The 24,770-nt window shown below is 40.0% G+C and overlaps 1 protein-coding gene across 1 annotated transcript in view; it reads right to left on the bottom strand.

The window, feature by feature from the left end:
* Positions 1-846: 846 nt before the first annotated feature.
* Positions 847-24,770, bottom strand: part of FREM1 (FRAS1 related extracellular matrix 1) — a 57,579-nt gene continuing 33,655 nt past the window's right edge. The window contains exons 24-36 of the mRNA XM_010023481.1: positions 21,384-21,798; positions 19,904-20,105; positions 19,304-19,448; positions 16,951-17,080; positions 15,482-15,554; positions 12,953-13,102; positions 11,547-11,785; positions 10,759-10,806; positions 10,328-10,510; positions 9,875-10,000; positions 9,055-9,170; positions 2,432-2,517; positions 847-1,046 (exon numbers count right to left, since the gene is read on the bottom strand). Of these exons, the coding sequence (XP_010021783.1) occupies positions 847-1,046; positions 2,432-2,517; positions 9,055-9,170; positions 9,875-10,000; positions 10,328-10,510; positions 10,759-10,806; positions 11,547-11,785; positions 12,953-13,102; positions 15,482-15,554; positions 16,951-17,080; positions 19,304-19,448; positions 19,904-20,105; positions 21,384-21,798 (2,113 nt within the window). The remainder of the gene's footprint in view (positions 1,047-2,431; positions 2,518-9,054; positions 9,171-9,874; positions 10,001-10,327; positions 10,511-10,758; positions 10,807-11,546; positions 11,786-12,952; positions 13,103-15,481; positions 15,555-16,950; positions 17,081-19,303; positions 19,449-19,903; positions 20,106-21,383; positions 21,799-24,770) is intronic.

Here is a 24,770-nt window from a genome sequence, read left to right on the forward strand (position 1 = left end):
CTTAGATTAATACTTCTCAAAAGCCATAGATGCTGTAGTACAAATATATCTCATGATTACATTGGTTTATACACTCATATAAATCCTATTGATGTTCATGTATCGCTGAAGATAATATCCTGGGATTAAGCTTCAGTATTAATTTTTTTGTGTAAATAATCCTTGGTTATAGCATTAGATTTACAGAGGTCCCATTATTTAATTACACTAAAAATTATAGCTTCATCCTTCAAGTCCAGAAAATGTTGAACAACTTTCATTAGGAATGTGAAAAAATGCACAGCTGTGTGTGAGCAGATCCATTATGATCTATAGCTGAACTTGGGAGGCAGAAAAAAAATACAAGATTTGCCTCCTGTTGGTACTCTGTCACTAAATCCTGGTGTATCTATTTTTGTGAGACATTGTACTAGGGCATCCGCCAAGAAGCCCCAGTCTCCTGACATAACGTCCCTCCTCTCGTCACCCAAAAGGGCCTGTTTTTATCCAGCAGAATCTGCTCTCTTGATAAAAGCAGTCTTCCTCATTTGGAGAGTAAACTGCATTTGAGTAAAACTGCATTATTTTCTGCAGATTAATTAAAGAAACAGACAATTCACAATCTTAAGAACAAAGCAAATCAACCAGTGTGCTACTTTCTTCTCTAAAAAAAAGTAAAATACAAAAAAAAATGAAAGCCTTATTCCTTGGGTTAGAGTTCAATGCACCTGCACCACTGGTAGCATATAAAATGAACCCTGCTGATAATTAGGACAGTTTTCTGACTGCACACCCTCACATTTCTGAAGATAAATAAAATTTAAACAACATGAATGTCTGCACACTTTCACAAGGATCCTCTGTTCTTTATAGCTTTCTTGAACATACATAGCTGTTCTGTTTGACCTTCCTGCAGTCAGTTGCTTGCCATTTTCCTCGCTTCTGCACCAATACACAATTTCTTCCTTTCTTTGGAGAGTGGTAGGAGCCTCTTCTCCAGTTTGTGTAGGTTACAGGTTCCCCTCCGTTCCACTCCCAATGTCCAGGATTGGCTTGGTCATTCAAGCCTGTGTGAAATTGGTAAGAACAAATCAGTAATGTTATCATCTCTGGAGCTGATGCCAACAGAAGCATGTTGTTCTATCCCTTTGTTAAAAAATGCATACAGTATTGTGCAGAGAAATAAAAAAAAAAAAAACAAAAAAACAAAACAAAACAAAACATCTGGAAGAATACCAGCAAAATACAGTTTAATATTTCAAAAGGCCATCTAAATCACAATTAGTGTCATCTGAATAAGTGAAAACACACTTTTCTGCATTATTGCCTATCTTTTTTTCCATTTATTGCATGTCTATTCCTTCCCAAGATTTTTTTGGTGCTTAAGATGCCAAGCAGAATATTGTATTCAAGTCTGGGCAGCCTCAGATGCCTTCAAGATTCCTTCTGAAAATAAAATCCTGCAGATCTTTGTAGACCTTGTTTGCATTGTTGAAACTAACAGTTGTACAATTAGGTTGTGTTAGTTAATGCAACCTAAAACATGTCTTTTCACTTAGCTTCTGAGTTACCAAGACCAACATGGGTGGCGTATTTTCAGATGTGACCTGTCTTCTTAGCTAGAAGAGACCAAGATCAGAAAATTGACACAATGGTCTTGTGGTCTTTGTTCTTATCACAGGAGTTTATTTCTCACAGGTTAACAGAATCATGATACCATTAAACTTGATCCCAAACTAGTTTTAAAAGTTAGTTTATTATAGCTAGTAAATCCATGTCATAAAATTACTAAGAGCTGAAAACTTTAGTTCACAATTGGAGAAAAAGAGTCTAAAATGTGGTCAGTGTAGCAGAAACAAGGATTGGAAGAAAGCAATAGCACTAGTCCATGAGCTGAGGCAGTCATTCACAGAAGAGGATCAGGAGGTACAGAGAAGGCTCATCTGAGTGCTTTCCATTTCTCATTAAATGAAAGGTGCACAATAAGAAATAGCTAAATCTAAAGTGATGTGATTAAGTCTTCTCTAGCTGATCATCTAACAAGATTTCTGATACAGGATGACACCATTAAATTAGCAGTAACATAAATAATTGATGTTAAAAAAAGAAAAAGAGATAAAGGAACAGTCAAACAAAAGGTTAGATAAACAAAAAGTAGGAGCTCCATCAGAAGTTATTTTATCAGCTAATATTAAAATGGGAAAAGTTTCAAGGCAAAAACAATCCATCAAAAGGCAGCATGATAAACTCTTCTTTTTTATAAAGACTTATAAAGTTAGTCAGGTAAATTATGGCTTTCAGCTTATGCCTTGCTCTGAAATAGGAAAAGCAGCAGAAAGTGGAGAAAAATACAGCATCTGAAAACTGGGCTGTAACTGCCGCAGCAGTTTCTGCTTTCCAGGGTGCAGAGGAGCTGTAATCCTCAGAAGGGACAGCCAGCTGAGGTACTTGCCTATCCAAAAGGGCTTCCTCCCACTGAAGTCCCACAGCCACTGCATGTTTTGTTCATTAGCCACGCTTGCTAGACTCCCAAGGTATCTAGGTTCAAGGAGAGAGCATAGAGTAATTATCATTCCACAGTGACAGACAGCTCCCATCCACTGAACAACAAGGGATACTGATTCTCGAATAAAGCATATGAATAGCATTTTACAGGAAAACCACCACTTACTGGCATGAAAGAATAATTACATGAAGATAAAGGCTAAAAATTCTGGATTTCTTGGAGAGGAACTTAAGTTCTGGTCTGATTTTCTAACAGAAAAGTTAAATCACCCAGGCAATTCAAAGAAGTGTATACAGGGAATATGTACCTCATGCTCACAAACTATGTTCTAAACCAGTGACACAATCATTCATACGTTCTTTTATTTAAAATAATCATCTGCTCACACTGAAACCCAAGCCACTGAAAGATACAGCTTCATCCATTTGGTAGTAGAGCAGACTATATAAAATTGCATTCTGACAAAATTAAAGCTTTGAGTAACAGTTAAAATCTTGGTAATGTTTCAAAACCAAACTAAATGCATGTAATTTAGGGGTCTGACTTAGAGTGATAGTGTGGTTCTGAGGAGTAATGTTGTCGGCAATGACTACACATTCAGTTCAGCTCGGAGCACCACTGTGTTTTATCCAGACTATTTCAGAATGAAACAGTTCATAAGCTCTGCCCTGTGTTCATAATTAAAGTATGCCAGCCCCAAAGGAGGACTTGCAAACCCTTGCCACTGTGAAGTTTCCACCTAGTACCAAGCATGCATGCCCTGGTAGGCTGCTCTTAAGCCATTTAGAGATCAAGCTAAATCCTGAAGCATTAAGAAACAAATTGCATCCTTCACGTTTGCCAGGAACGGTCAACCATCAGTGGCTCCACTTTCTTATTGCCTGCCTTGATGTAATGTCACCTTTTACCTGTCACACCCCACCTGCTGTTACCTTTCCTCCAACGCTCAGCCTCTGTCATTTTTCTTGTCCTTTATTTCTGACTGCCACTCAGTCTAACAGTAATGCCATCTCCTTCAGCTTCCCAGAACATCCTAGGTGATGCTTGATAGGGCCCGAGCAAACAACACTGCTCATCAAAACGTGTTTTAAGAGAGCAAAAAACTTTTCTAACAGCAGAATAAGTCAACAGCATTGTACGAATTTTGCTAATTTCATGGCTGTTGGCAGATAACAAAGACAAATCAGTATTTCTCCAAAGGAGGCAAAGGCTGTCTTCTATAAGAGGTGGTGCAACAAGGAGACCTCAAGAGTGGCATGACAAACTTGAATCTACTATGGAAACCATGATCATACCTTGGGGTGCAAGCCCACCACAAAGCCTGCTGCCCAGTTAGAGACCCATAGCTGAAGCTCCATTCCTGTTTTCTGCCTCGTATCATTTCTAGCAGTACTGCTCCCATTGGTACCATACAGCACCGCATGAGATAGGGAAGCAGGCAAATTTTACATCAAAAGGAACTCAAATTAGTAGCCCACAATATTCTGCACAGTCCCTACCGCACAAAATCTGGACCATTCCTTACACTGGGCACACAGGGACACAGTATGAACCAAATTACAAATTCTCTGTAATGCTGATGGAATGCTCCTGCTGCAAAGGCCTCCTCCATTATCCATGGAGCCAACCAAGCAGCAGAGGATTCCCCTGTGCTCTGCTTTGCAGAGGAAGTCTGCCAAGGTGTGCGGGACATCTGAGGGTTTGCCCTCACAGCCTGTGTAATCACAGCTGCCCTAGACCAAGCGCTGCACGGTAATGTGTATACCATCCCGGTCCCCCTAAGCTCAGGACCTGCAGAGAACAAAGTGTAAAGGATCTCGCTGTCATCTTTGTACACTCTCCTCAGGTAGAGGTGTGGCAGATGGCCTCGGAGACACTGATCATGATTTTACAGCCTGTCCCAGCACAAAATGGTTAGCAGCTGTCTGGTAGGGGTCAGGATTGTGCACCCACTTACGGTAACAAGCTCCCAGAACTTCACCCAGGGAAGCTCCCAGCAGAGGTTTTGACTATGCTGGGAGACTAAAAAGCTCATGGTAAAGCTTTATGCAGGAAAGCAGGCTCAGTTAATTCGGGGTGACTTCTCAGAATAATTGAGTCAATGGCAGGATGACATTCCCCCTCAGTGACTATGTTTGGCCACTGACCAAACTTGGGGCTGAGAAGAGGTTTGGAAAGCAGTCTCTGTGGTGTCACTACTAGATGAGTGAGAACAAAAATAGGGCATTTATTTGGCTTCTACTTAAGGACAATCAAAGCCCTGGAACTAAGTCATTTACTTTAAATAAGCATAGCTTACTTCCTGTGGTTTCAATTGTTTTAGAAAATGTAAAACCAAAAAGCATCAGTGTGTATCAGTAACTGCTGTATTATTTATGACATACAGGGGTGGTCTGAGCAATAACAGTCTCATACTTTTACTTCAAGCCAAGAACCAGGGAGAGACTTCAGCACTGTGAAAGGAAAGCACTGCAATAATTATAACATTATCTAATCTTTTCTCCATAGGAGTGCTTCCTAAATGCAGCCTGAAGAACACACACGACTGAAGAGAGAACAACCACTCCAATTGTTACACTTAGTCAAGGGTTTTGGTGTATTGTAGGGAAAACATACCACTTAGGATAATATTACTAACTGTACCTCTAGGCAGAGTGCCAGACAAAGGAAATGACAAGATAATGTTAATTATGGAGTTACGTTAATCTAACACTTCCTAATTTAAATTACTCTAGAGAAGGGGTCATAATGCCATCTTGAAAAAAAACAAACACATTAAACCACACACATCACCAATTTCTGTGCTAAATTAGTCCATTTGAAATTATTCCTGTGTGCTTTGAAATGTTTGCTACCAACATTTAGCATCCATCATCTTAAAGCAGTTGCCCAAATTAAGAAATACTTTGGGAAGACATTGACCTTGAAGTATATGCAAAACACTTAGCACAACGGCTTTGCTGATATTACATCAAGTTATCCAAGGACAATATTAATTGGATATTATTATCCAATAATAATATTAAAGAAGCTTTGTACCATTCTAACAAATTTAACTTCAGCAAAAGCACACTTGACTAGATATGAAGATCTCTGCAGCACAGAAGGGCATTTAATTTGACCTGCTGTAGTAAATCCATGTCCTGTACTGATGGTGAAGGCAGGGGGGAGTGACTGGGAGGCTCTGCTTATCCCAGGCCATTGTTTGATCACCTAGGGAGTAATCCTGGTACCTTGCAGTAGGTGTCTAATGTTGCTTACAACACTTCATGGCATTCAGGTGAGTCTGTCAGACATGATACAGAGCTTACAGGAACCCGGTACTTCTGGAGTGGCAGCTGAAAATCAGACAAGATACACTGGGCCTTTAAATGACTCTAGGAACCCAAATCCCTGTGCCAGAATCACTAGCAATAACACAAGTTAAACCAGTCACTTACAAAACTAGCACAGCATTAGGACGGGAGGGCAGTATGATCCAACCTGCTTTGCACTGGTCAACACTGATCTGTCATGAAGGATCTAACCTATTACTTTAGATGTGGTTCTGCCTGTGGTTCCCAAGGACCAAAGCCACATGCTGCTAATATATAAACACCAAACAAAATAAGCCAGCCTTATTAAGCTGGCTGTAAAGGATCTAAAATCTGACCATATTTAAGATCTAATTCAATGTTCAGCTTCAAGAAGATGAAGGTATAACCTGACTAACAAAGCGAAAGACAGAACTGTGGGCTCTGTCCATCCAGTGGAGAGTCCCTTCCATGGCAGCAGTGAAACCATCTCACATGAGAGTGCGCCCTGCTGTGCTGACCCTCAGGGAGGACATGTTCCTGTGGGAAAAACAAGAACTGTAACATAAGTCACAAAATTGCTGCAAATCAGGCCACTGTGGGATCACTCAGCCATAATATCCCCCAGATGCTTCTCTACATGTTGCCAAGGGCCAATTCATGCATACAAACAAAGCTAGAGAAATGAGTCCTTAAACTACCTTTCTCTCTGATGTGTTGGAGAAGGGTTAGAAATCGTGCAAGGTTTTCACAGCAGTTAGATGCGATATTTTCCACCCACATTATCACTGTGACATACAGCAACTTGCATCAAGACAAGTACATTTTTGTATCTGCTTCTATCCCTGCCTATGGAAACTGAAGAAAAGGTTGGTATGCCACCTGCAACAAATGAATGCAATGTATGCCAAAGCTCATCAGAAGTCCAAATAGGTTTCCATATGCCCATCTATGTATAGTTATGTCCAGACAACTGCTGCTGAGATAAATTGATATCATTGCTTTTATGGAATAGAATCATAGAATACCAGGTTGGAAGGGACCTCAAGAATCATCTGCTCCAACTTTTCTTGGCAAAAGCATGGTCTAGACAAGATGGCCCAGCACCCTGCACAGCCAAATCTTAGAAGTGCCTAGTGCTGGGGAATTCGCCACTCCCCTGGGGAGATTACTCCAATGGCTGGTTGTTCTCATTGTGAAAATGTTTCCTCTTGTGTCCAACCAGAATCTTCCCAGGAGTAACTTGCACCCATTACTCCTCATCTTTTCCACGCGACTACTTTTAAAAAGGGAATCTTTGTCTTCTTTGCAGCCACCCTTTAGATACTGGAACATGGTGATAAGGTCTCCTGGAGCCTTTTTTTTTCTAAGCTGAACAAACCCAGTTGTCTCAACATTTCCTCATATGCCAGGCTTCCCACTCCTGTGATCATCTTTGTGGGCCTTCTCTGGACCCTCTTCAGTCTGCCCACATCTCTTCTGTATAGTTTGGTCTCAAATCTATCATCTCATTATAACAGTGTTTTCTCTAAGATGTTAGGAAAGTGGTTAGATTGAGACTTACTGAAACAACTTTAACAATGCTTGTGTTTTTTTCCCATTCTGTATAATAGAAAAAGTCTAGCAAGAAAATTGAAAAGAAGTTGAAAATAGCACTAATAAAAATTACTCCTATTTTTCAGTGAAATGGAATGATTTACTGAAAGACAGTTCTAATATTTTCATTTAATGTCTAATGTTTGTTTTATCTATTAAAAACCTGAGGATTGATATCTATGCTGATTTTAGTTCTCTGTTGGAAATATCAGCTATTTAAATGTCAACAGTAAAAGTATTAATAACAGAAGTACCACAATTGATGGTGGTGGTGACTGCTGGGGAGGAGGTGGGCAAAAAACACAAAATAAAATGTATGGAGTTATCTTCTTGTATCACTTTTCAGTGTGTGCCTGGGGTTGTACTTTTGTAAATCGGTTCCAGATGAAGGCCAGGATTACTCCATTTACCAGGATAAAGCTTCCTTATTTTGTGGTAGTCTGACATTAATTGAACCATCACTGCCCTAGGATTTATTTGCTTATGGATTCAGTGATATGCCTTGACTTTTTGTGTAGGTGTTTAACACTGTCATAGCTTTACTGTTACGCGGTTTACATTGCACAAAAAACTGCCTATAAATATTATGAGTCACCAGGAGCACACTCTTTTAGGAAAAGGGAAACACCTCTCAGCAGAGCAACATATGTTCCCAAGGGATCAATTGAATGTTGAAGTCTCCAGGAAAAAAAAAAAAAAACATTACAACATTCATAGCGTACAGATTTGCTTGGGTAAGTAACAAAATAAAGGCACGTGACACGAAAAGATTTCACGAGCCAAAATTTGAAGTAAATCATTTAACAGTGTGAAATTTGTGGTGAATTCAAAAAGCAGGTAGCATTTTATCTTAGTAAAGAATAGCCTCCATCAGTTGGGAGGTATGAGAACCAAGACTTCCCTTCTGTGTGTTACCAAGACAAAATAATCTGGCATAACAGAGTGGAATGAATCAAGGTTTCTTATGCATGCTGGTCCATGTTTCATGTTTCCTGCATGTCCTTCAACCACTTACAGAATACATTCTGTTTCCTTCATCTCCAATTCTTCCCTCTTTCATTTTTCATTTCATGGAGTAATTGAGAGGTCTGTTAAAGCCCCACCTATTATTCAGCTTCATCTTCAACCTGGTGCTCACAGTCCAACACAACATACAGAATATGCACAATCCTAGGGCAAGCTCCATGTTACCATGACTAGCATTTCTAGCATTCAGAAATATAGTGTTATAATTGAATGTTAAAGTTTTCAAGTAGTTACAGAATCTGAAGAACTGCATCTTCAGAAGAATACGGTGAGGCACACAGGAGCTGGCAACATTCAACTGTTTCTAAATAAAATGAAGGTAGACCCAAGAAATTGGTGGGTCAGAGAGGCCAAAAGACTACTTTGTTCTATTTCTGTTCTCCCAGACTAACTCTTCTGTTAGGAAAGCATCCTCACTGCAAATGGACAGCTTCAGGAATTCATGTTATCGATAAGGTAGCATCACCACCTGAAGCATTTTGAGACTAATAATTGTGTTTCTATTCTCCAGTGGGCCTGAATCCCAGGGCTTGTTCTTCTCTCTGGGGAGCTGTGCAGCACAACTAAAGTGAGGTTTATTTGAATAAACTAAGGCTCAAGAACAGCATTAGGCTTAGGGCACAGCAAACACATTCAGTTGGGCAAGTCTCTTACTGTTCTCTGCAAGTCCGAGCAGCAGTGTTCCAGGTGATCTTACGATTCACTACCAGCAAGTAGCAGCTGCCCTCATAATGGCTCCATCCAGAGGGACATTCCTTCATGCTCATCTCCTGAAATAAAAGATGAAAAGGCAAAACAGACTCCTGTTTACAGCAATCTAGGTCTGTGCACTAATAATCAGACTGAAGGACAGATGTGCTGCTTGTGGCCTCCCCAGCACTAAATTAAACATGAACTTTGATATGTATCAATAGTGCTACAGCACTGCTTGAAAGACGTAAAGAAATAAATGCCTGCCAATGGAGCTTATTATAGTGAGTAGCTTTAAAGGTGACATGACATTTCAGTTCCAAAAACCCTTTTAAGAGTCCAAATTAGTTTGGACACCATTTTCTGTCTCCTGCAGTCTGTGTAGGCAATGTAGTGCAACCAAATGCAGCACAACCAAATGTAGCATGACATCTTGTGTTGTGGAATGGACGTGGAAAGGATAACTAAGTGAGCTAATTTTACTAACTCACTCGCTCTATCACACACTTCATTTAATGACTGTCTCATGCTTACATCTCCACAAGCATCAAGACATAAGTGCTCATATGGCTTGTCCAGGGTCACCTATAGATGACAGAGAGGAAAGGCAATCAAACCCTTACCAGGTTTCTGGGAATCTTTTTTTCTGGAGACAGCAAATCTGGCTCTGGGCTATTCTTTTATTCCATGTACAAGTCAATAGTTGTTACATTTTGGTCCTTTGCTTAAGAGTCTCACTCATTGTAGGCTCCATCTAGATGCATAGTTATGGTGACATTTTTACCTTGCTTCGGGAATTCCAGAATTTCCACATTATCCCATCACACTGAAATAACTTCTGAGTGCTTTCTTCATAATGTAAGAGCCCCTTTAAATCTTGTGTACAGGCCTTTGGAAAAGAGTAGAAGTCCTGGAAAGAGAAATGTCATTTGAACTATTGAAGGAAACAATTACACAAAAGAAGCTACTCAAAACAAATTAAATACATGTTATGTTAAAACTTTATGCCAAGTTGTTAATTTATTGTGTATTGGTTAGACTCAGCTTTGGAGTTGTTAATTTATTGTGTATTGGTTAGACTCAGCTTTGGAGTTGTTAACTTATCTGTGTATTGGTTAGACTCAGCTTTGGAGTGAGAAAGGTTAGGCTGCAGATCTGAGAAGTGTTAAATCATTTTGGAAAACAGCATGTCCGAAAACAGATGGTGAAAATGCCTATGAAACAAAAGGTTTCATACCTGATGTCTTGAGCTTGGTCCAGATGCCAATTCTGCCTTATCAGCTTGTGGGATTTCTGTGCTCCTAGAGGAGACGACATTTATCTGTGGCTCTGCTTGGTTAATTACTGACACTTGAGCTTTCTTGTTTGCTTTAGCTGATGAGGTGTCATCCTCTATTTTGAGTGATACCATCCCGTGATACTTTGTTTTACAGTATTTCACACACAAAGAGAACAGGAGAGGGAAAAGGCAGGGTTAGCACATACAAGCAACTCTAAAACAAACAAATAAATAAATAAAAAAGATAATTATGATAGAAATTGTTGCAAATCAAGGAAAAGTGAGACCAAAAAAAAGAAAAAAAAGAAACTATAGAGAGTGATAAAACCTGGAAAGAACAGAATCAGAAAGAAATCATAGAAATGTCTGAGAAATACTAATACTCTTACTTTGAAAATCACATCAGTTCCATTTCTAAATACAGATGAAGGATGAACCTGAAGAAGGTAGAATAGCAGAATGAGATGGGCATATTTATGCATTATAGAAACAGAAAGACTTCATTGAAAGATTTAGTACAAGATCTAGGTCACAAATCATTCAGAACATATCTTGGTTTTAGTTCTTTCAGAATAGAAACTAATCAACTCTGAAAACAGCCGTTAAGAATCAAGTATTACAAGTGTGTTTATAAAGATTTCATTAAACTTTAGGATCACAGGAGTGGAATGTTACTAAACCAGCTAGCTAAACCAATATAGTTTAAGCAGGAAAATCAATGGGCAAGCTTTAAGTAACAGTTCCCTGTTTAAGCTAGCAGTATATTCAGCTCTAATTCTTCAGGACCAGATGCATAGCTTTTACACATTTGCCTGACTCTAGTGACTTCTTTCTTCTAGCTGGCCCATAATTCAGACAAGATTAGAATCTGTGTAATTGCTGAAGTTGCTTGATGCATGTTTCCTCCCCAAACTCTGTTTTACTTCTTCTCTTGCATACATGGATCATCAAAATTAGGATTTTTATTTTATTTTATTTTGTTTTGTTTTGTTTTGTTTTGTTTTGTTTTATTTTATCTCACAGTATTTATAAATAGCTCTCACTTCTGACTCAGACAAAACTCAGGTAGCTTATGATTATTATATGGTCAGGATCACTACAAAAAACACTAAATGAAGACGTCACATCCCAATAAATTTACAAATCAGTCCATCACTGCGCTGCAGAAATGTCTTACTATTCTGCCATTTCCAGTCACTCTCAGCCTGGTCTTTGTCTGATTCACCAAGCTGTGTTCCTGCTGTGGGTCCCCCCCATTCTCTCTCATCCCTTTGGAAGGAGGCGATGGGATCCTTTCCAAGGGAGCATTGCCAGGCCTGGGAGATGATGAGGAGCCTGAGGAAACTGGAAACAGTGTGCCTTTTCCCCAGTAGTCATGCTTGCTTTGGCCAGAAGAATGGGAATAGCTGCACTGACCTGAAAGCATAAAAAATGGCAGATGGTCAGTTCTAACTGCATGAGCAGATAACTGGTCACATTGACAAGGGCATATAAATAGCTTGTCATTAAAAGTTGGATGATTCTTTCACTTGGTGTACTTAATTTGCTGTTCATTCAGTCATCCTCATTGGTGGGGATTGCTATGACTATGACTGCAACTACTACCTGTATATGTGTTTTTGTACATAATGTGTTTGTCTATCTACAGATCAGAATTTCAGTCAAGCATCTGCTGAAATTACCTGTTTTCGTGCATAGGTTGGGGTTTGGAGTACTGGGGTTTTGATCATGGATAGGCAGGTATGTTTGTCAGTAGTACTTCTGTCATGCCCAGACAATTTTCTTTTCAGAAATCCAGAACACTATTGTTCCTACAAACCAGTTATGTCAATTAACTCCTGATTTATATTATGAAAGTTAAAAGAAAACAGGCCCAAAATTTTAAAAGGATTTTTTGCAAACTGATGCCTAATTCATTGCAAGACAAGTGTTTAAAATACCATTTCACTAAGCACCAGAGTTAAAAACACTCTTGAGCTTTCAGAAGACTCAGCTGCTTTCCTAGTTATTTTAATTTTCTACAGTTGCTTATTTTTTTTGCGTGATTTTAGGCACACCCCGTTTGATGACTGAAAAACACAATAATAAGGCAGACATAAAAGCCTAAATAGTGTTGATCACTCCTGTGTGCTTTAATGTTGTGGACTCTGTTAAGCATTAGAAAATGTATTGCTAAGAGCTGGGCTTAGTTGTTAGGACCGTTTTGAGAGGAAAATAAATCTTTTTTCAGAGGTGTGTAACAACTGTTAAAGAATAACAGGGAAAAAATTCTAATGTACCTAAAAACATTATTCCCATTTTAATAAATGAGAACTGAACTCGTGTTATTATGAAAAGTGGTTTATTTCCTTGCACCCTTCTCATTTTGTACTTACTGCTTACTCCATGCTGTGTTTTCTAAGAGGATGTATATGATTGTGTGAAAGAATAAAGGGTCTGCAACTGTCAAGCCAGTTTTCTCTAAAAAGAAATTAAGCATTTTGATCTGAAGGTGAGTGTTAGGAACAACTTGTGGTTGAAAATAAGTAGCTACTCAGCCAAGATTGTCCCACCTTCTTAATGATGAAGATCAAAAGAGAATACCTCCTTTTGAGTCCAAAATTTTCACTACAGCTTTTGTCTGGGTGCCAAGAACAGCATTCACAGGGGAGTTCAAAACTACTTCAAAGACTTCATCATCTTCCTCTAATCCGTCATAGGTAATTGCTATATTCCATGTCTTGGTTGACATTCCTAATAGAAATAAACATTTTAATTACTCTTTAAGTGCTATTTCAATCAATCAGGGTGTCAAAGAAATATATTAATTAACATGTCTGCAGCTAGAATGGAGTAGCTGGTGTATGCTATTGTGCTCTTACCAACTGACTGGACTCCTGCTGTTCTCCCAAGTAACATTAAGTTTGAATTTGTTCCTGAACAATAATTCAGTCCAAGTGCACATACTGTAACAAAAAATTGCTGTAGATGTGCAAAATGACACTACAGTACATAGATTTAGGACTTCCATTGCAATTTCCAGGAGAAAATCATGTGCTTTTTATCTTGAAAAATCTATTCTAGAGATTGAAGATTATTTAAAATACCTGCAAATGGATCAAAGGCTATCTTAGATTGAAGTACAACCTTTTAGGCATATTTTATACTTGGTTACATAATTTTTGCTGGGTTGCTTGCCTTTACTGGGTAACTTCAGGCTTGCATTATGGGGAAGATCCTTTCAAGATAAAGGACTAGGCTGGTTATTAACCCAAAAGGCTAAAAATTTGTTCAGGAAAGGTCAGAGGCAGCAGGAAAGAAACAGACCTCAACATATGCATTGCTGTCAACAAAACATGCTGGAAACTATTTCTGCATCACAAAGTTAGCACCGACATCCAAAATTAATATCAAAGGTACATGTGCAACATTGTGAAAATAAATCTCTACGTCCTTATGACACTGCATAGCCTCTATTTCCTTGCTTCTTTCCAGTATGAATCTTCTGGCTAAGAGAAGCTGTCAGTAAAAACAGACCTGTATACTTAGATAGGGCCGCTTTCTGCTCCTTTCCACTACAGTTTATTGATTGCAGTCTGATGTGCCTATGAGTCCAGTCAATAGCACAGCTAAGGGTTGTTTTTAAAGCTTTACTAAGTAATTAATAAATATCAAAAAACTTGGATTTAGTACTAAGAAACAGAAGCCTTGAACATAAGAGATTGGAGGGTCTTTCCCTAAAGTTAAGCCTGAGTAAAGAGAGAGACAGACACCCAAAAAGGACTGTGTGAGGGAACTCCGCTGGCTTAACTGAGAAGCTGGCCAGAAAAGGGGAACAATGTGGTCTGATCCTGTCACAATTTCACTGTGACAATCTTGAGCCATTTTAATCCAGAGACTGGTAAGCCTGACTGTGTAGTACCCTAGAGGAAAGAGAGCTGAAATCCTGGGTCAGCACAGTACAAAGGACTTCTAACACTGATCTCTCAGATTTTTCTTCCATCTTTAAAACAAGCAAACAAAAAACTAATGATAGGCAAAGGGTCTCAGAGAGTGGCTCATTGGTTTCAGAGGTTTTGCATGTGTTCCATGGGAAATTAGGGCAGATATCCATCTTTCTACACAGACTTTTTTTTACTGCTGTCTGCTGCGTGTCCTCTCATCCACCTCTGAAAAATAACCAGCAGTTGCTCACTCTATAACTTTACATAAAATTTGCCTTCTCAAGATGGAATGTAGTTGAAGATTTACAAGGTAATCAGATTTGTGATTGGGAACTTAAAGCTACAAGTTTTTCTATGGAATATACTAGAAAGCTGGGGTGTATATGAATTCATCCATGGGATGCAGTGCCTTTTTTTTTTTTTTAAATAAAAAGCTTAATTCCTAAAGTCCCCAGACTTTGCCTGGAACTGACTTATATTCCCCATATCTGCTTTTCAAATGCAGGTAAGCACTTAAACTGATTTTTATTATCAAGTAGATGCCATCTATTTCAGCCTTTCACAGATGATGTGTTTTGTCTCCTCTGTAGTCACTGTGATCTTCTGTCACTGAAATCTTACTGCTTACAGTCTTAGGATAACCTTTGCTGACACAGCAGGCAGCATCCTGGGAGGCCTGTGTAGACCCCATTTTATAAACTCAAATCCTGGACTCAGCCAAGGTCAGACTGCTGTTATGATTGTAGTGCAAGCAGAGATGGGGCCTGACAATTTTCAGGTTCCTTTGCACCTTCCTAGCCTTGGATACTTTGCATAACTTAAGTTGCAGTCAGTTTTTTCTAAATTTGACCAGCATCCTGCATTTTACCTATTATGCCTGAAATCTTTAAAGCATCTCACAGCTCAGCTCAGGGTGAGTCCTCTGCAGCTTAGCTGTAGGGAGATAAGGAGATATCATTTCAGCAGTTTTGAATTTTTTACTGGTGTAAAGGGACACCATCTCCTCAAATAATGATACTAATCCACAAAGAAAGTCCACTGCACTTCCAGAAAGTAAATAAAAGTGTCTTCAATCCTGTTCAGCTCCTCTAGCTACAGATAGGTAGTAGGTTTCACTCTTCAAAATGAGAATTTACACTTTTAAAATCACTGAATTAATCATTAAATTATTCATCGCACTGATTCATACCTGGATCAAACTGAACAAGCTTAGAGGGAGTTACTGTAAAGTCCTGTCCCAGCACAGCAGATATTTCGTTCACCTGGGAAGAAATCAAACAGTGAATGCCATGCTGTGACCAAACCACTGCATTCTGCTGTATGCTGAATCTACTGTGTGCCTCTCTGTGGAGTCTATAAAAGACATGCCAACCCATACATGTGATCAGGCTGAAAGAAAAGATAATGGCCTAAAGAATGAACCTTGTAGCGTGAAATTGTCATTCTGTCCTTTTTCGTGGTTTAAAACTCATTATAAAAAAACTGCTCTTCTTAAAATTTTACCTCATCCTCTCTCAAATAGCTACTTGACAGCATCAAACAACACTGCTCTTCACCATGGCTGGGGACCCAGCCATACCTGGCTCCTGGACAGGCACATCCTGGTGTCCTAGAAGAGGAGCAGCAGCATGGCCAAGTTTGCCTATTCAGCCCTTTGTGAGGTCTTGGAAGAAGCCTTTGCACACAGAGCTGACTTGCAGGCCCCAAAGACTCATTGGGATAGTCATGAACCCCTATATAAATAAGTTTGGGGACACTGGTGACTACCTGGATTTTCACAGGCAGAGGACACCAGCTTCCATACTTGTTCACAATCCTAGGATCGGTTTCACTGGTCTTTTTAGCCAAATGACAATCAGAGTCGAGTCACTGGAGTCCATGATGCATAGGGCAGGATGGTCCTTGATGAAGTCAATAACAGGATTCCCACTGACTTCAGTGAAAGAAAAGTCAAAACTGTGTTTCCAGTCAAGGCTATCATGCTCAGAAACTGTGAGGGAAACTTTTAGTGTTTTTCTAGCAAGTGGATTTGGTGAAATCCTGGTATTTCCATTTTTAAGGAAAGATAAAATTTGTGAAGAGTAGTTGCACAAAACCTGTTTTGCAAAGTTATAACCTGTAACTTTCAGACTAATTCTTTTTTTTTTTTTTTTTTTTTTTTTTAAATAAGACAGAGACTGTTACTGAATATATAGGGGGTTCTTTGGGCTTCTTCCTAGGCTGATGGCAGTGGTGGGGGAAATGGGGAAGGCTGCCATGACTGTGGCATTGAAGATCCCATAGCTCCTGGGCTTGTCCAGCCTGAGCAAGGAAATGAGAAGTCCCAAGGACCCAGGTTGCCCAAAGCCTAGATTTTATTGTGGCAAATCATGGAAACCTAGCTTCTAAGCACAGTGCCAGAGGAAACTGCCTGCTCTGTCACAGAAAGTCATCAGAACCGAAACACCACTCCAAAACATTCCAGGTTTGGTTAATTAGCATTTCTACTTAAAACTCAGAAAGGTCATCAGTAATTTTTCAACCATCTGTATAGCAAGGACAATGTTCTGGTAAGTCTGGTTTGAATTGTGCTGCCACTTTGCTGATTACTTAAGTACCTTTTAAGTCCAAGGGAGAATTTAACAAGTTTCCAGTTAGGAGCTTGGCTTTTAGCTTTACCTTCACAGCTACAAAGGCAGACCCTGCAGAGTGTCCGGCCCTGGTGATTTTCAGAGACACCACTCCCACGCTCTCACACACTTCATACTCAGTCTGTTGCATTTCAATCTGAGACCACCGTAGCTCCAGCCTGCGGGAGAGGAGGGAAAGCCCATGAGAAGCAAAGCCACCTCCACTGCTGCCCCCACCCCCCGCTGCCACGTTCAGTGAGGAGCCATTTCTCTCCTGGCTGCTGATTTAGCCAATACACATATTGAGTCTTTGTTTCCAAATCAACATATTTGTCTGATTCGGCTGATGAGAAATAGGGAGAGTCTGTTAATAAATCTTCCAGTCAAGCCCTGGTCTACCCCAGAAAGTGTTTCAGAACTAGAGGGTTCCTGCAGCATCTTTGTAACAGCAAATAGGCCAAGATAAGTTATCACTGTTTCTTCCCTTTAACCCTGTAGTTTTATCCTCCTGTATTTTCTCTGCAATATCCTCCTTTATTCCCATCTTCCTTCATCTATCCTCTAATTCTCCTCCTCTACTATACAGGGCACACTTTAGGACTTTGCCCATTCACCTTACTTTAATAGTCTGTGTACTTCACTCTTCAGCCATAGAAGTGGCTGAGTCCAGGTGTCTTATAGACTGAATTTAGAATCCTCCTCAGAGGATTGCATACTATACAAGGTACCAATAAAGTTCTTGCCTTTTTAAAAGCTGTGGTAAGAATCAGTGAGAGTCAGAAAGTAATGAAGGAGAGTGGAAAGAAGGAAAATGAGCTGTGCTACTGCAAAACATTTTTAACTTTTCTAAAACAAGCTTCTAGACCTTTCAAGGCTCTGATACTGATTTTGCTGGCAACCCTTTTAGAAGCCGACTTGGTTTATTTTTTGCTAAAGAGGGTACATGTACCAGATGTAGTCCAGCTGCATTCAGACAAAAGCTGGGACTAATTTTAATAATATCAAATTTGTATTTTGCACCAGTGACCATTAGGTGAAAAATTCTAAAAAAAACCCCAAACCAAACCAAAACAAAAAAAGCACAAACCCAAAAAAAAAAAAAAAGAAAACAAAACCAGAAACCTCTCACAAGCTTTTAAATCCAATATTAAAATTATTTATTGTTTTTCCTTAAAAGCCAAATTCATCTTTGTTCTGAGATCCAGTGCAGCTAACAGATAACTTCTTCTCTTAAACTTCCACTTTCTATACAAAAAGTACTTTCTCTTTGCTCTTTTTATAAACCTATGTTATGCATTGCTATTTATATGCAAGAAGGCACACTTTCCCATGAGGAGTGGCAGCGTTTTAATGGTGGTTTTAATATCAGTACATCTGTGAGCCGCACAATGCAGCTGGGAAGAGCTCAGGCTGGCAGTGTTCTATGTGTTTGTGTATGGGGACATCTTTTGGCACAGCACGTAACTGCCAAAACGCTGTCCAGCTCGGATCTGCTCTGTCCCTGTCCTCAACCTAGAGAGCAGGGTAGTGCTCTGCAGAGGAGCCTGGCCCTTGGAGCCAGCTCTCTGCTGCTTTTCCCTCGCCATGAGTCCTGCTTTGTGAAAAGTCACGTTAGCCCAGGAAGATAGAATCACAGAGTCATAGAATAGTTTGGGTAGGAAGGGACCTTCAAAGGTCATCTAGTCCAACCTGACATCTTCAACTAGATCAGGTTGCCCAGAAGCAGCGTAACACTTGTTATTTTTCTCAGTTACTTGTAATTAAATAAATCAGTGAACATCCAGCCCTATTTACAGAAATAAAGGGGAACATTGCCGCTGCTGTAGAACTATTCTCACTTTGGCCTTTATCATAAAAGCGCAGTTCAGATGACATCCCAGTCTCTAATTTTCATTCATGGGGATTATCATATGTCACAAGGAAATTCTGATAATACGCCTAATATAAATTTTGGCCGTGGATGTGTGCACTCCACCTTCTTTCAGTGGTCTCTTAGCTTTTACAGCTTGAGAGCAAACCCTCCATTGTGACCTCAAGCTTGTGAAAAATGTGCTGCCATCAGCACAGGGTAAGAGTGACCTCCAGCTGCAGGACCATGTACATGAACCAACAGTCCCATTCCTCAGCACCCAGTGTCTCCCATTGCCAAAAGCCCAACTGCCACTTAGAGTAAACTCCATTATGTTGTCCTGTGAGGCCCCAAAGGCCCTTGAGAACTGTGCCCCCGTCTAACCTGGAGCTAGCTCTTTGCATTTCACCTCCCTGAGGGAAGAAACCTTTCTACTCTTCAACAGAATGGCAGTTTGATTCACAGCTATGTTCACACCTGCGTGGCTTCAAGCCTGGCCCGTGTTCATTCACTGTGGGGAAAGCACATACCATTGAGGGTTGGTCAGAGTTACCTTTGGGGCACTGCTGAGTTTCCACTAGCATCTGTGACTTGAAACTCCAAGTTGTCTGCATTCACTTCCCGCAATGGATTGATGACATAAAGTATGATTTTGCTGTTCAAATCTTTCTGGCTAAACCTTTCCTGAATAAATCCCCCTGGGAAAGAAGAGAAACATTCAAGTGAATCAAAAGCCTGCTAATAAGAACCACGTAGCTCATATAGGCTGCTTTCAACTTTTTGTTGAGCACTTACTTAGAAAATTTGAACTTACAGAAATGTGGTTTTATAGCCAAACAGCAACATCCCAACTTGTTACAAGCCCCAGCCAATTTCTTCCCATGTGACGTATTTATCAAACAGCCAAGTTCAATATTTATCTTCTTTTTCTCTCAACACAAATAAAAACTAGTTTCTGAATGGCAGCTATTAACAATCATCTCAGACTCTCTGATCATTTGTGATGAATGTGAGACTCAAGTTCTAGTGTAAAAGCTTTCTTACTGCATTCAAAACTTGCCCAAAATTTGATAAGAAATTTTGATTTCCTTTACCAAGCAAACATGAACAGGGTATGTTTGAGCCAAAATACAGAGATTCTAGAAGACAGCACCTGTTGTTGTGTTTTCCAGGTAGCCATAACGAGGACCTTGTAAAATCTTAAAAATTATTTTGTCATCCTCTGTATTGGGGTCAGATGCCTTCAGGGACCTGGCTGTAATATAGATCCCATAATTGCCATTCTTCAGCAGTTCCACATCAGAAGAGCAATGGAGATGAATAATTTTTGGTGCCATTTTGTCCAAATGATCCACCTAAATCAAAGTTAGAAAAATGGATATTAATTTTGCAACATTAGGATATTCTCTGTCCTACTTTCACTAAAAGCACTGTAGCCTGCTTAGGGTAGTAATAGCCACTTCAGCTTGCAGTCTGCTCCAGAAGTCTGATCCCCACTTAAATACTACTTCCCATGAGGGTTTTCCAGGCCCACATTTCTGAGTCACTTGATGCATGCAGTGGGGTACAGCACACACTGGGAAGGGCAACACAAATTCTGTGTGCCTCTACCCTGATTTCCCATACTCATCATAGTCCTTCTCCTTTTTGATGCAATTTTCTTCATAGCTAAGCAAAGGTTTCTCAGCAATATTTTACAATAACAAGCTTGGAAACCTAAAGATTGTGATAATCACAATTATAGACATGGCCAATACATCTCCTCAAATCTGTGCCACCTTTCACAACTTCTGATGGATCTTCTAGCACTCTGCAACGGTTCTTGCTGGTTTTATACATAATTTTCTGCTGGTACAGCACTCCTTGCTCATCATATAACTTTAGACTTTGTAATTAGGAAAAGTTAGGAGCCTCTTCCTTACTATCAGTGTTTTGAAAACTACAGAATTTTGACATAGAGTGCGACCAGGCCTGCCTTGCATACTGAAACATGACAGATAGGTACATACAAGAATTTACAGCAGAGGCATCTAAGCCTATGACACAGTAGGAAGAACTTGAAAATAAGGATAATGGAAAGTGAACAGAAATAGCCTAGTAAGGGAAGGAAGAATCAGAGCAGACAAAGACTCCCTGAAGGAGCACAGGCTGTCTAGCTGTGGAAGCAAAGTGGCTGTAATTCAAGATTCCTATGACATGAAGATCAACAGTCATGCTAGTGTCCTTCACATGCTAATCAGTGGGTCAGGTACCAAGTGGGTAAGCAGAACAGGAGGAAGTTCATTCCTCCCAACAGCTGGGCTCAGCTTTAGGGTTTAGATTTCTAGGTAAAATGTTTTAGCAAAGATAAGGATATAAGTACACACTTGCTTATACTTATATAAGCAAGATGTCTTTTATTTTTCTCTCATAAATACAGTCTCTTTCTTTGAACTCTATAAAATTCTTTGCCTGAGTAATGCATTGTGGCAAGTAGTTAATTACTGCTAGAACACAGAAATCAAACATTTTAGCTGATAAATACCTCAGTTAAATCATAAACTGCAGCAAGTACCAGTTCTCATCAAAATTGCTACGTTTTCCACCTTACCATGCTATGTATCTCTTTTAAGTAAGCATGTAATCACACTTGCCTGGATTGTGAATGTAACTGGCTCGCTGTGCACCCTCCCCTCCACGATGAAGCCTTGATTCGTCCTATCTGTTGCCACAAATGTAAAGCTGTCAATCTGGGAATCTCCACCTCGGTGCTTGTATGCAACATCCCTGTTGTCCACATCTTGCTGGGTGAAACTGTACTGCAGTAGCACAACTCCTCGGTAATAGAGCTGACCATATTGGGGGAGCTGAGCCAAGAGGAAGGTCAGGTTTTCTTTGGCAGTGTCTGGGTCTGAAAGCTGCAGGAGGTCAGGAGAAAGGAGTGCCATAGTGCCTTCCACTAATCTTAACCCCATGTTCCTAGACAGTGTGGGCAAAGCTTGGTCGACTGCCTCCAAAGAGATCATGAATGTCCCATGCTTAGTCCTCAGTCCATTGCTGATGATGAATCTGGCAAAGAGAGGCAAGGTAGTCTTCAGCATGTGTTCTTGATTCACCATATACTGAAATGAAATGACAATACACACCTTTACTACAGGACTTGCCTGTGTTGACACTGCAAAAGTAGTAGAGCTGGTTTGAGCTCAAACTCAGACTGTGGGTGGAGTGGGTGTGTAACTTAAAAACACGAAACCAGATGTCTAGGTGTATGTCAAGAGTTACAATTGCATCTGCAGGAATCTGGGTAGATGCCAGAAGAATGGATCTGAGGATGCATCCATCAGTCCATCAGTCTAGCAGTCATAACAGAGCCGATCTAATCTCCTAGCTCAGATATAGATGGAGCAGACCTAAATTGGCAAGCTGGCTGGGGTCTGGGTGCACCCACTGGCATACATACACCTCTGTACACATCCTTAACAGATCTTCACTTTCTTACCTGGCACGGGCAACTGCCAATGAAAGTGCTGGCTTTGTCTACAACTTACAGAAAGTGGTGTGTAAAGTGCAGGGTCTGCATTTTATGGTTTCTTACTGTTGACTGTTACAAGCCTTTTGTACCCAATATCCGTAAAACTATCTTAAAAAGCAGGCTGGAAATAGATCCATCCTCATCTTACTTTACAGTTTTGTTTAGGGTAAATTTCTGCATGTTCAGAGAAACTGATTTATGTTTCTTTACAGAATTCAAGTAAGGTTTCACTAACACTAAGATTCTGTGGGAGGTACAGGGCAGAACTACACAAGATGCTAGGGTAATTTTTAAAATGTAGATGTCCATATAACGTTTTTATCAAAGGATCAGATCAGTAATGGTCTTATTCCATGGTAGGAATTTGTATTAATACCAGCATAGTTTCTTATATTTCTCTCTCAAGCAGTAATATTTCTTTAGGCATACTAAAGATTTTATTATGTTCTGGTTAATTTTCCTTTCCTAAACAAGAAAAAGATAAAGTTGCCCAAGGCTGGAGAGAAAAATCTGTTGGAAGCTGTGCTGGTTTTGGCTGGTGTAGAGTTAATTTTCTTCACAGAAGCTGCTATGGGGCTGTGTTTTGAATGTGTACTGGAAACTGTGTTGATAACACAGGGATGTTTTGGTTACTGCCCAGCAGTGCTTACGCAGTGACAACACCTTTTCTGCTCCTCATGCTACCCCACCAGCAATCAGGCTGGGGGTGTGCAAGGAGCCAGGACAGCTGACCCCAACTGACCAAAGGGATATCCCAAAACATATATCATGATCACATTCAGCATGTAAAGCTGAGGAAGGGGGGAAGAAGAAGGAAGGGAGGGACATTTGGAGTGATGGTGTTTGTCTCCCGAGGTAACCATTCTGCATGATGGATCCCTGTTTTCCTGGAGATGGAACAAATTCCTTTGCTTGGGTGCTTGGCTTTTGCTTTACCTAGTAAAATGTCTATATTCTCAACCCACAATTTTTCTCACTTTTACCCTTTACATTCTCTCCCCTATCCCACCAGTATAAGTGAATGATGTGGCTGAGTTGCCAGTCAGGGTTAAACCATGACAGAAGCCTCCCAGTGGGGTATGGGTTTTTACCATACAAGTGACAGCTTGTTCTGTAGAAATTTATTATCAAATTTAGTTGTGGATAAAGGTAGAGAAAACCAATCTTTTAGCCTTCAGAGTTTATCCTAGCTTTCATTGTCAAGATTATTACTTAAGTATTTTTTCTAAAAGCAATTACATTGCACGCTGTCATGCCTGTAACAAAAACTTTTGAGGGTATAAGAAACTGAAAATTGCTTTGAAAATGTCTCACAATCCTTCATGTCCCACCACTATAGAGCACATAAAAGTTACCTTTCTATCTACAGGAATTTCTGTGTTATGCCACATAGTACATGTAAAAGCATCTTGCAGAGTGGTTTTCACCCAGGTTTGTCCTGCTTGAGCCAGAACAGAGTCTTCTTTGCAAAGAAATTTTTTTGGAGAGTACTGTTCGTATTCCCTGACCTTCCCTTTTCTCCCACCCTCCAGTGCCCACAGTTTTGAATGCACAGTTACGCTTATGAAGTTGATCTTGTATGGGACACTACCACAAACAGTTGTTTTTGGCACTATGAGGGCCAGCCTAAGCGTCTGCTTTCCACCTAGCATGCTTCTACCATTCAGAAGTGGGGACCGGTTGACATTTAAATTACCTGGCTCCCCTTGCTCTCTTGACTGCAGAGCTCAAAGAAGTATTTAAATAATTAGAGGGTCAGAGCCTGGCCTAGTGTTGCATGCCTTGAATGTAAGTGACCTTCAGTAGGTCATGGAGTAGCTTACTGTGTCACACAGACCATCCATCTAAAACTACTCACTGCCTTCACCAATGCTGGATGATTAGGGCTTGATCAACTTGTAAACTGGCATTATGCCATGAAACAGATGGGAATGAGCATAGGCAGACCAGGGACTATATAGCAGTTAGAAATATGGTTACTGAGGATGGTATTCCCAGCTGGGAACCTAGAGACATCTGTCTTCACTGACCTAATGCTATTGTGCCAATGGTAAGAGGGTTGTGCTATTAGTAATTTAGCTGAAATCAAATACAGAACTAGAATAATGATCAATAGTACTATGTTAAATCAAAAAGGGGCAAAACACATTCAATCAAGACCTTAAGTATCTCTCAAAGAGTCTGCAAGATAGCAGCAGAACTGAGTTTCCTCTGGTTCTTTTGATGGGTGTAAAATCATTTGGACTATTTAAGTGAAAGACTTACATCTTTCAGTTCATGAAACTGAAGACTCATCCAGTCTTCTACAGAACACCAGAGAGGATTAAACCTCCTGGATGGATATCAGACTGAAATTTACCATGCAAATGTCATACACCACTTGATTTCAGCAGTGGTGAACTGCCCAGGTCCAAGATGTCCTTTTTTTTTTTGCACTTTAGGAGATTTTGGTTGTTTATTTCTGGCTTATGGCTGGGTCTTCCTTTTTTTTTGGATAGAGAGGGGCCAA

The sequence above is a fragment of the Nestor notabilis genome, unplaced genomic scaffold (assembly GCF_000696875.1).
Source record: "Nestor notabilis isolate BGI_N333 unplaced genomic scaffold, ASM69687v1 scaffold4431, whole genome shotgun sequence".
Lineage (NCBI taxonomy): Eukaryota > Metazoa > Chordata > Aves > Psittaciformes > Psittacidae > Nestor > Nestor notabilis.